Raw genomic sequence first — 12741 nt, 5'->3', positions numbered from 1 at the left:
AGATGGCCAGTGTACCTGCCTTCTAGCCGATAACCGTTCCTTGTGTGCTGAACCGTCACCAGATACCTGGACCCTTCTATCGCTAAGGTCCAGCTCGTATCGGCGTGTCTGGCTCGTTTCTACCAATTCTACATTAAGGAATAACTTGATCGAGGAAAGTTTCGTAGAAAAAGTCGTTTACTAGGAAGGCGAGAAGAACCACTACTTTCAGCCGATGTTTGCAGTGCACTGAAGACCAACCTCTAGACCAACAGCTGGCGTGGACAGACCAACAATTCAACATGTGTTTCCCATGCAGTGTCAGGAACCTGTACGTCATCATTCTGGTCTTTTTCCTCGCAGCTGAAGATATTTCCGCGGTGAGTAAAAATTCAAACATTCCAATGTCGGCGATTTGCAAGATGCAAACCAAATTTAACAGAGGGCTTTGATTTTTATAACCCTATCTAGTCAACTTTTGTCACTCATTGCACGTAAAATAAGTCTAGAGAGTTGAACTCTCTAATAAAAAACGGTGGAAAATTGTAAAAGAAACTGTAAATTCAAGATTAAATGACTTGTTTCTCGGGTAAAGCATTTGATTTCTGATGTAGTTTTTATTCCTTACATAACGGAATTATCATGTAGTATGGCACATGAAAATTCCATCTCCACGTCGACCGATATCAACACATAGTTGCATTGTAAAATGGCAGCACTTAAACAGTTGGTAAATAGAGATACCAAGCAGAGGAAGGGTTGGTCGGCGGCTCTGAACTTTCGTAGATATCTTATGATACATTCTCCCTTGTTTGAACCAACATCCCTACACGGTGATCATGACCATCCTAACTTAATTTACTTTCAAGTTGTTGACGTTCTATCTCTCTATCTATCTATCTATCTATCTATCTATCTATCTATCTATCTATCTATCTATCTATCTATCTATCTATCTATCTATCTATCTATCTATCTATCTGTGTGTCTATCAATCCGCGTGTCTTCCTTTCCCCTTTTATATATGAGTATATGAGTATATGTTTGCGTGTATATTAATGAGAGAGAGAGGTACTCAAGCAACATTATTTTACTAACAAGTTTGGGATCATTAACTCCGTATGAAGACTGCCTTTGTGTATAAGAGAGTGTTATATTGCTGACACATAGACCGTAAAATAATTCCGAGGTGTGGTCACTCTTTGTAACGCCAAAAAGGTCAATGACGGTTGGAGAGGCCTTGAGAAATAAACCAACCAGTAATAACGAGGACAATCACCGCAGTACCGGGGACGTCTGTTATCCTGCCGACCTCGACTTTGTTCTTTCTCGCTTCAAAGTTTCCAGAAGACGATAGGACATCACTTCTATTCATTTTTAATGAGGAAAACTTTCCCACTCACCCAAGCATGATACAGCATTGAAATACATCTGAGAGGCAGCAGGGTCACAAACAATGCCCGATTCAGGTCATATTTCAAACTTTTCAGATAGTTACGGCGCCAAGCTCTTAGCTAAAGTTGTAAAAATATAGTTTTGTGTTCGATGGCGAGCTGGTGATTGCCGGAGAGCATTTGTGAAATACGTTCTGGAAACTGACTAAGCGACCTACCGTTCTAATACAAAATCCATTGTCAACGAAATTGGGTTGGTATATGCTTTAGAAATAGTAGCAAAATGTGTATAGTCTAAGGGGGCTCTACTCATGTGTGATAAGTATAGCCATTTCATATGATAATGCAGTTTTCATCTCATATACTTTGACATGGTAATATTATTTACCGAACGAGGCTTCTTGTTCAGAAACGATCACGCTGAGTTATGGAAATGGCTTGTAAAGTAAAAACTGGATTGTAAAGCAACGTCAGAGTTCCTGATATTGCGTAATTGCAGTGAGGCACGATGTTGACACTCTGGGCAGGGCTTCCTGAATAAACCACAGACAAGGAGAAAGACCTTAACGTAATGTATGCAATCTTTTACAGTCTGACAATAGAACAATTAATGCCCAGTCCCAATATGCAAATAACATGTCTAGGGTCAAATGGGTCCATCTATTGTGCAAACACTTACAGTTTTATACTTGCACTTTCGTCGAAAGGAAAGCTAACATGCAAATTGAATTACACGATCACACCAAACATAGTTTAAACCTTTTTTACGCTGAAGACTGTTCAAAGAAAACTGGTGAGTTTCATTCAAGATTTTCAATGACAAAAACGTTATAAAACATTGTTTATCCGTAAAGTATTTGTATTACCATGACATTGACGATATTGGTACGCTATATTCACTATTATATCACACCAGTGTATTGGAGGTGCAAATACAGCGATCTGATTGGTCGAGACACAGAAAAGAAAAAAAACCTTGTCTGTGGTCGAGACGTGAAAATAAAACCGTGGTATATTCGCGATATAGCACGGCTGGCACACGCACGAGCTCTCGGCAAGAGCAAAATCCTCTTTTGACGTTCCAACTCAGAATTTCAAGATACTGTAATGATACAATAGAAATAAACTAAACCCAGCGACTGTATACCACGAGATTTTGACCAGATTTTGACCAAATATATGCACGAGAGATAACAAATGTATGTACAAAATAAACTGGTCAAAATCGATGAATATACAATTATATTTACAGAGTATTGATAGTTAATAAATAGAACCAAACCGTTGTTTGTATTAGTGTCAGTATCAGTAGCAACCACTTAGCAAGTACACTTTATAATGGTCCATCGGTTCATCCAGGCGGTGGTAGCGAAGTAACTTACTGATCATTCAGCATTATTTATTTTTTTCAGCAACTTAATCTTGGATCATTATTTGGAACACCATTTGTGAAGTATGAATGTCCAGAAGGTGAGATAAACTTGATGTTAAACCATTATCCCTCTTTGAACCTTGACGTAGACAGGTCCCAGTTCATTTAGAACAGGGATTTGGCAGTTAAAAGCGTAATTACCTATATGTTAATTTAATCTGAAAGCGTCGATATTGTGTAAACAAATTTAAATATTGTGTAAAAGCCGACAAAACCATTTCAGTCCGTTTGATGTAATAGTTCTACACTGTAACTTACAGTGACGCACTTGAACATCAACTTCACTTCATTAACTTGTTACAACTGCTGATTAATTATGTAAAAATGAGTTGAAAATCAACTGTCGTCTGCGTATCATAATTTTCATAAAGGAATATTATATCAAATGAACACTATTTTGATAGGTATTTTATTTCCATGACAGGCTATCAACTAAGAGGTGCGTCTTGTTACAAAGCGGTAGCTGATGGACAATCATATGATAATGCTGAAATCACGTGCCAGGGGTAAGTCTCAAATGAAATTATCCATAACTATTTAAAGTACACTTCTCCCTGAAATGGATGTGCAGTAATCGGAAAACTATGGGTCGTTTGTATCCTCCAAGTAGAATTCCTGCAAAATATTAAATGTCGTAAGATTTTTGTTTCGACATGTACACATTTTTTTAATTAGGGAATACATATTATTATCTGAACTGTGCAGGTTAAAGTAACGAAACGATCATTTCAATGAAACATTCGGAAGTTAACAAAGTCAAAGAGACCTCTGAGACTGTGTAGTTTGGTTTTGAAAAGTTGCCAAAGTCATGTCTATGTTTCAAACGTTTTGTTAATTATCAGCAAAATGTTTAAAAAGTAAAATAAGTACACAATAATTTTAATAAAAAAAACTCGAGAAATCAGGTCCAATGCATTTTGGAAGTCACAAATGCAGTACCACTGTTTCTTTCTGGCCCATCGAAGTCTCTTGGAGACCAAATGACCAAACTGTGTTTTGGAGACCAAATGACCAAACTGTGTTTTAGAGACCAAATGACCAAACTGTGTTTTAGAGACCAAATGACCAAACTGTGTTTTAGAGACCAAATGACCACACTGTGTTTTAGAGACCAAATGACCACACTGTGTTTTAGAGACCAAATGACCACACTGTGTTTTAGAGACCAAATGACCACACTGTGTTTTAGAGACCAAATGACCAAACTGTGTTTTAGAGACCAAATGACCAAACTGTGTTTTAGAGACCAAATGACCACACTGTGTTTTAGAGACCAAATGACCAAACTGTGTTTTAGAGACCAAATGACCACACTGTGTTTTAGAGACCAAATGACCAAACTGTGTTTTAGAGACCAAATGACCAAACTGTGTTTTAGAGACCAAATGTCATGACGAAACTGTGTTTTAGAGACCAAATGACCACACTGTGTTTTAGAGACCAAATGACCAAACTGTGTTTTAGAGACCAAATGACCAAACTGTGTTTTAGAAACCAAATGACCAAACTGTGTTTTAGAGACCAAATGACCACACTGTGTTTTAGAGACCAAATGACCAAACTGTGTTTTAGAGACCAAATGACCAAACTGTGTTTTAGAGACCAAATGACCACACTGTGTTTTCAGCAAACTTGAATAGAATACTGTGCGCGTTCCAATCTGTCGACTATAAACCACTAAGAATTTCATCACTCTCGATTTACGATACCTACTGCGGAACAATGCTGACTGTGAACATGAATACATTGATACTGATTGGCATTTCTATGGTTTAGTACCACTTCTCGCCGACTCTTTGGTTGCCTTTTTATGAGGCAACGTTTTTTTTGCTGTATCGATACAAGCAGCATCTGAAGGAGTGGCCCAAGCATCAGTAAAACGGCCGGGTGGTGTGAGAAACCAACGTAGAAATACCATGTCCATTACTCAGCAACGTGTATCATAGTAGCATAGCATTGAGTTAGCCTACGAAAGAGTTGTATTGCACTATCTCCTTCATCTCTGACTGACATTAGTTACTGAAACTTTGATTAGTTCCAATGTCAGGACGACTTCACATTTTATGGTAGGACTTCACATTTTATGGTTTGACCATGGTTACTGTAGGCATCGTGAGAACATCATTCTCGAGTGCAGAAGTGTTCGATGTAGAAACATAAAAACTCATAAAAGAAACTTGTATAGCAGTTTAATGTCCCATTCCAAGTGTTTTGTCGCGCCTGTGATCTCCATAGAGATTACCTTTAGAATTACCAAATATTGCCAAGTTGTAAATCATTCTGGCACAGCGTTTAATTTGTAACGAGTCATTGGTAAATGGCTGAATTGGTGTCAAACGTTCAGTTGCATCCATCTGCAGCTAGCGCATGACGACTATTGACATGTGGATTCTGTCTTCTAGAGTATCTATTCAATTATAGAATCCATCCCGATGTCATCCCTTGATGAAAATTTAGCCCTGCGCTTGTGTGGGTAGTTGTATACTATGTATGGAGCAGCCAACCAGCCGAGATCGAGAAATTGTAACCATGAATTTTACAGTTAAATGTGATATTCTGTCGCACTTTCAAACCTTTTACAGAAGTAAAATATGTTGGAGAAAATAATGCGATACCTTATAATTGGCCTTAACTGCCTTCCCGCTGTGAGTACACCCCGACCTCCTGGCCGGAAACGTAACCGCTCCCCCTCAGAAGTGAATCGCACTACGCCAACCGCCCCCTTTTCACGATGCTCATTGAGCAGAAAAATGAAATTCCTTGCTCACTTAGGAGAAAAACCTGCCTGCTTTGCCCGCTGATACGGGAAAAATGCCCGCCCGCGAAGTATTCGTTTTACAATCAAAGTTTTTCGCACGAACAGTTTCTTTGACTGTCCCTGACGAGATACACTCTGACGACAGTTCATATGGGAAGAACTTGCTGCAAAGGCGAACACGAGGAGCGAGTAAAATGGCTTGCATTTACCATCAACTAATGAACAAAGTAAAACAGTTATTCACACAAACGATACTCGGCCTGATACTTAAGTCGGATACGATACAAAATGCTTGAAGTGTCCCTAGAGACCATTAAAGTAAACGATGGTGTTGCGGTACAAGTCACCGTGCATGGGTGCACCGTAACCTCATTCCCTCCATGATCCACCAACACGCTATCGCTAGTATTCATTAACGTCTTAGGGAGCATTCAGTTATTACGGCCGGGGGTGGGCCGGCAAAATCCAGGGGTGGGGGTCACCTTAAATTTGAAAGCTGCAACGGGGGGTCATGTATTTTTCAAACAGCTCAGATGGGGGTCACTTAATTTTCATAAGTATCCATCCCGTCAAAAAGCAGTTTCAGTGTTCAGAAATATTCTGGGAGATAAAAATGATTCGCTGCACCCAGGTTTCATTCTCTGAAGTCATTTAACTGTAAATCTGAACAAAAGTATAATTACATGTGTCTGTCACATGAAAATCTTGACCAGGCAACTCTGAGGCTTGTCTTATTGTAAATCGAGCTCACTGTGGGCAATGAACAATTCCTATTACTTACATATTAGAGATATAGCAAGTTTTGTCAGGGAAATTATTTAACAGTTACCTGTAGACTACTAGTACCATGAAAAGTGAAATAATACTTTTAGGTGAAATTCCAATATCATAATTGTTGTCAACATCTGCACTTTCAAATACCCTATTTGAATCAAGTACATTTGTATCAATTATCAAACACCTATAAAAGCACAATTAATTTAGTCTAGCATTGTAAAAAAAAATTATTCGTAGTTTTCTCATAGACTCCAATGTATTGTGAATTAACATTTTGGTGAAATTCCAAAATCCAATTTCTTGCACACATATCCATTTATAACCACCCTAGTCTAATCAAGTACTTTAATATTAATAATCAAGAGTACATAAACATCCAGATTTACCTATTTTTGTATTTGAAAATAATTATTAATAGTTTCCTCATAGACTCCATTGTACAGTGGATGGACTTTTTCAGTGAAATTCCAAAATCAGATTTCTTGTACACATAATATGCACATTTATTTAACCATCATATTCTAATCAAGTACAATTATGTTAATTATTCAACGTCTGTATATGCACAAGCATAGCAAGTTTTTCATTGGAAAACAAATATTCACAATTTTATCATAGACTCCCATGTATAGTTGATGAACATTTTCGGTGAAATTCTAAAGTCAATTTTTTGTCCACATACCAGTTGTAACAACCCTATTCCAATCAAGTACTTTTATGTCAATTATCAAATATCTATAAATGCATAGATATAGTTTTGTATTGATAAAGTATTACATAGTTTTCTCATAGACTACCATTTATAGTGAATCAACATTATCAACAGCTGATTATCAATTAAATCCAAATATCAAAATTTTGTACACACACGCTTGTGCTAAAATATTGCGACCCACCTGTAATTTCTGTCCAATCCCTTTGAGGGGTAATTTCAAAATTATAGCAAGTCAGAAGGGGAAATTTGAACATTAACACCTTGTGAGTTTGTAAGGAGGGTCATTTGAAAAAATCTGAGAATCTTGTTTTTGAGAATATACCTCCCCTCCAGAGGTGTATGTGTGTGGAACTTTACTCAAGCATTGTGGGGGAGGGGGGTCATGAAATTTTTGTCATCTTAAAAGGGGGTCATCAACTTTTTGGTGCAATGGGTAGGGGATTCACTTATTTTGACTGATGCGCAGGAAGATTTTGCCGGCCCACCCCGGCCATAATAACTGAACGCTCCCTTATAAATGAGACACTATCATTCTTAATTGCAAGACTATCCTTTAATCATTGAAACTGTATGCAGGATCCGGGCTATGTGTGTGTGCTTATGATGTGTAGTAGAATGGCCGTTCAGTAATGACCTTGAACAATGTCATGACTTGACACTGTTCTTATGCTATAGAATGAAAATGTTTGACTTCCATTTTAAGTGTTAGAATGTAATTTACAATGGTTAAAGTTTTCTTGTGAAGTTTTGCGATTCTAGTTTTCCTAATAACAAGGATGATTTTTGATTTGTGTGCTTTATGGAACCTATATAGTATGCTAGTATGGGTGAAAGTTTTGTCGATCAGTGTTATTATCATGGAATACGCGATGATTGATGGCTATACGGTCTGTTGCAACCGTTGACAATTAGGTGTGGTTTTAGAAACGTGTGTGCAGACCATTAATCATAGCGATTGTGATTTAGCATTTCAAAGGATGTAGACTAGTCTTGAACTTGAAGGAACGGTCAGTGAGTTATAGTCAAAGGCAGTAGGTCCTTGTATTTAGATATTCATGGTAACAAATCAACACAAACCTAGTCACTGATTTGTAAAAGATCTTAAGCAAGGGTTTGCCTAGGCACCATGATTGCATCTCATAAGATTTAAATTTTTGCCTCATACTGACTTCTTTAAAGGTAAGTTTCATGCACATGTACGGATTGAACATCCGGAATACTTGGTAAATGACGTTGTTGAAAATTAGAATTCAGTACAGTCACTTGCAGGTTGCAATCTCGTAGCAGTCACAGTTGGACCGAATCCCATCAGTTTTGCGTCAAGGATTTTCATTGTTCTCGTTGGTTTACCAATCACGTCTCTTCTCCCGATAAACTGTCGACAACATCTAGACAAACCAATAGAGAGGAACGTAAAAATGTATGTATTCGAATAATATAAGATTCAACCATTTTAGATTAATTCAAAAAAGCGGGAAATGATCAAGTAATGTTAATTTGTTGATTTATTTAACTTTAGATTCTACGGCGGACACCTGACTGCAATAGAGAGCTATTCAGAAAATCTGTATGCTGGCGCTGAAATCGTTAGTCAAGTTCGACAGAGATACAACGAAACTGTTTCAGTCGACATAGAGAATGGCTGGATTGGTATGTGGATTAAACGTCAAATCTTATCTAAATTAAGTGTAACTGATTTGAAATCGGAATAGAATGAAAGACGGTCAGAGATATCAAAGTCAATCTTTGACTAAAAGTATCATCAGATGTTACACCATTTGTACCGATAGAAGTGATTGTTTGCTAATAAGAATCAATGAAAGTGATTTTGTGATGTTTTTGATGCAAAATGAGTGCAAACTTAGTTTGAGCGTGATAAATGTTGACTGTATTTCTTCATTTCTGTGGCGAATTCGTGACCTCATGTTGACTGACTAGGTTTCAAGGGACCAAATCCTGATGGCAGCACAGACTATGACTTCGCTGATGGCAGAAAAACTACTGTATTTGATGGTCAGTGGGCAAACACAGAACCTGACACATCGTCCGGTAAATGTGTAAGGCTAGGTCTCTATGAAAACAATTACCCATGGTACCATGCACAATGTAATGACATCAGCCCGTCAATGTGTGAGTTAGCGGCCTGTGCTGAAGGTAAGCCGGATATCAATAATTCAAATCTACTGTCATTGCATTATAAGTCTTTAGTTGAGGATGAATTTCACTTTGTAATAGAATGTCCAAAATACGGAACTTATTGAGATATTATTTTCATCCACAAGTTTGTATAATCCTGGCTTTCTTGATTTGAATGACAGAGAAAAGTTCATGTATATCTTTACTCACAAAGATAAACTACCTCTTGCTAAATTTATTTCTTATACTTTAGTTCCTCCCCAAGCAGCAGCTTCATCCAGTGTTTGCTGAGGTCTGCATCTTTGAGTTTTGTAATTTTTACCTTACCACACTCCCTGAGTGTGTTGTTGAGCAGTAAAGTATTATAATATCATGAGACACAAAGTAGAAAACAAGTCTATGATGTGACAATTATTTTTGTGTGATTGGAAATTCATTAGAACATGATTGGAACAATTTGGAATAATTTGATAGTAAAGTAATGTCGGTTTTATCTGCAAATGTAAGCTCATCTTCTTTTCTTTTTAAGTTATACACTTGTATTTATGAGTCATTTGTAATATCGCAACATTCAGCTATAGGGCACCTAACACTTTTGAGAAATTTGAAAAATATGAAGATCCAATTATCTCAAATTAGTTCCAATCGTGTTTTAGATACTTTGGCGATTTATATTGACAAAATACAGAGAATATAAATCTTACTGTACATCCACACAGTCAACAAAACCTGGCAAAATTATTCTCCGGTCTCACAAAATTGCAAACCGGTGGTCACAAGATATGATTATAAGATGCACGATTAAACTCTCCCTTTCTATAACTCTATAACGGCTATATGGGTTACAGGAATATGTTTCTGTGTATTGTAGGCTTTCCTTTATAAAGGTACGGACCTCTGGTTATGTTTGTCCATTAATTTTATCGATTAGTGAATAGCAGCATCTATTGAACAGTGATTCCAAATACCTGTGCTTGAATCGTGCAAAGAATGTTTTGTCTCAGAATTACGCAATTCAATGGATTGATCATCATCTACTATGTCTTATCGTGTTAGTACGAAAAGACTCTGACCAGTCAATAAGAATTATTGTACAGAATGTGCAACGACAAAGTTACTATATTTCCAATGGTTATGACGATGCGTCTTCCTTACATTTTTAGGTGAATTCAGATGCGCCAATGGTAAATGCTTGAATTCTGATTGGGTATGTGATCGTACAGTGGACTGTGGAGATGGTGATTTCTCTGATGAAGTAGGGTGTGCTGGTAGGCATAGCAGTGATTAATTTTTACTCTTATTAGGCTTAATATGTGTAAAACAGAAACGACATCTTGAATGTCATTTAAAACGTGCAAATTCTACCTATATGCTACGCTGTGCTGTGAGATTAAGATGTAACTTACTACATCAGTTGATGTAATTCTGTTTCATTACACTTAATACTCTCTGCATACAGGGACGTGTGGAGGTTTTGAAAGTGGCGAATCCGGGACATTTCATAGCACTGGTTACCCGGATGAAAATTACTACATTCTTCAAGATTGCATCTGGACAATTCAAGGACCACCGTCATCTAAAATAAAGATTGAGGTAGCTAATAATTTTCCAAGTAAATTACAGGAATGATGTGTGTACAGCTTATTAAGAGTCAGACTGAGCATTAGGAATGTGCGTTGTCATTATTTCAATAAGATTTACATTCACTTTTCATTCTTAAAATTATCCATTCTTCATTTCAAATCGGCTGTATCAAACTGACATTATGACTGTACTTCATTTCAAATCGGCTGTATCAAACTGACATTATGACTGTACTTCATTTCAAATCGGCTGTATAAAACTGACATTATGACTGTACTTCATTTCAGTTCCTTGATTTTGACACTGAAAGATACCATGACACAGTGGAGATCGTTGATGGTTCTGTTTACGACTCATCCAAGATTCTTGCAACATTCAGTGGACCTGACAACCCTGATGATATCGTTATCAGCAGCAGTAATCACATGTTGGTTAAGTTTCATTCAGATAGCTCACATACTGCAAAGGGGTTTGAAGCAGTCTGGGAAACAGGTAATATTTGAGTCTCTCTGCTTTCCGACTTTACAGACTTGAAAAGACTCCCCAGTGTGTATTTTGTTACAGTATCACAGTTTCCCAGCATATACGATAATGGCACAACCATAGAGATCAACCTTTTTCTAATATTCGACTTAAAAATAAATCAAACAGACAAAAACCATAACAGAACTTGGTTTGAGAAATTCGTGGCTCGTTAACAGAGACCAAGAAACAACTTCTATGGACGGCAGTCAGAGATGATTGATTTCATTGTCTCACAGCAATGTTTGACTTTCCGAAAATTAATAATCTTGGGACATTCTGCGTTTCATCTTTAATGATGAATTCATCCCATATTAAGTTTTCATTATTTGCCAGTGTATTCCAGTTGTGGAGGCACTTTCATAGCTGAATCGTACAAACAGAATCTGACAAGCACTGGCTTTTTTGAGAAGAGGAACTATTTGAATAACGAAGACTGTAACTGGCAGCTCACTTCATTTACCGTTGAGTTTGTCATCACCTTGCAGGTATTACTGATATCATAATGCGATATGTAGAACATTATGTATAAATTTAGCAGCGATATAAAACATAGCATTAGCGTTTTCTGCTGAGAAAATGGAATCGCGCAATTTATCATTGTTACCCTTGCGTTTAGTTTCTAACCGTTTTTGCATCAAAATTATTCACTTCACTTTCACAATGTCGGTGATGTATGTAGACCAAAAATGGAACTAATATTAAAACGTCATCAAACTTTGTCGCAGCAATGTCGCTGTATAGGGTCAGTATCCTCTTCCGTTGTCATAGCTACAGTCTGCGGTGATAGCTTTTTTGCCGATCGGCCATTTGAATACACCGTGTTGTATTTCTTCCAGTTTATCTCCTTTGAGACTGAAGAGGACTCGGATCTTGTATCTGTGTTTGATGGTGCGGACCTCACACCTTCCCTGAGAATGGCTTTATTTTCCGGTTCAGTTTTACCAAATGTTGTCATATCGTCAAAAAACGAAATGAGAGTAGATTTTAAAAGTGATGACTCTGTTACGATGAAAGGATTCAATGCACACTACTGGGCAGGTGAGTGACCTGCTGAATGCCCGCCCTCAGCGTTGCCGGCACCGGAATTGTTATATGAGAGAGAGAGAGAGAGAGAGAGAGAGAGAGAGATTACATTACAATAATGCATTATAAGTCAAATGTATTTGTTTTTTTCCATTTATTTACTATGTGTAATCATAGGCGGGTCAATTTTATTCATTTGTTTCATTTAATTATCAACAACGCCATGTGGTAGCCACTTGAAGGTAATAGAAAACCGAGAGACAAATATCGTCATGTGGGTCAATCAGGCCGTTTTCGTGACTTCCATGCGATAGAGGTTTATATCTGACGGGGTACCAAAGTATTACATGGACATAGCAATACGATCAAAACAAGATTAATAGGCATTTTAATACGCACAGACACACATTCTGTCTAC

At 37.4% G+C, this 12741-nt stretch overlaps 1 protein-coding gene across 3 annotated transcripts in view; it reads left to right on the top strand.

The window, feature by feature from the left end:
• LOC139141717 (uncharacterized) overlaps positions 1 to 12741 on the top strand; it is a 63377-nt gene continuing 50636 nt past the window's right edge. For all 3 annotated transcript variants that reach the window (XM_070711328.1, XM_070711327.1, XM_070711326.1), the window contains exons 1-10: positions 1 to 359; positions 2786 to 2843; positions 3230 to 3311; positions 8575 to 8705; positions 8994 to 9209; positions 10355 to 10459; positions 10651 to 10784; positions 11063 to 11267; positions 11634 to 11785; positions 12137 to 12338. In XM_070711328.1, coding sequence (XP_070567429.1) covers positions 282 to 359; positions 2786 to 2843; positions 3230 to 3311; positions 8575 to 8705; positions 8994 to 9209; positions 10355 to 10459; positions 10651 to 10784; positions 11063 to 11267; positions 11634 to 11785; positions 12137 to 12338 — 1363 coding nt within the window. In that variant the 5' untranslated portion in view covers positions 1 to 281. The remainder of the gene's footprint in view (positions 360 to 2785; positions 2844 to 3229; positions 3312 to 8574; positions 8706 to 8993; positions 9210 to 10354; positions 10460 to 10650; positions 10785 to 11062; positions 11268 to 11633; positions 11786 to 12136; positions 12339 to 12741) is intronic.

Source organism: Ptychodera flava, chromosome 10, assembly GCF_041260155.1.
Source record: "Ptychodera flava strain L36383 chromosome 10, AS_Pfla_20210202, whole genome shotgun sequence".
Lineage (NCBI taxonomy): Eukaryota > Metazoa > Hemichordata > Enteropneusta > Ptychoderidae > Ptychodera > Ptychodera flava.
The sequence above is the reverse complement of the archived record's forward strand: the minus strand, read 5'-3'. Positions and strand labels throughout refer to the sequence as shown.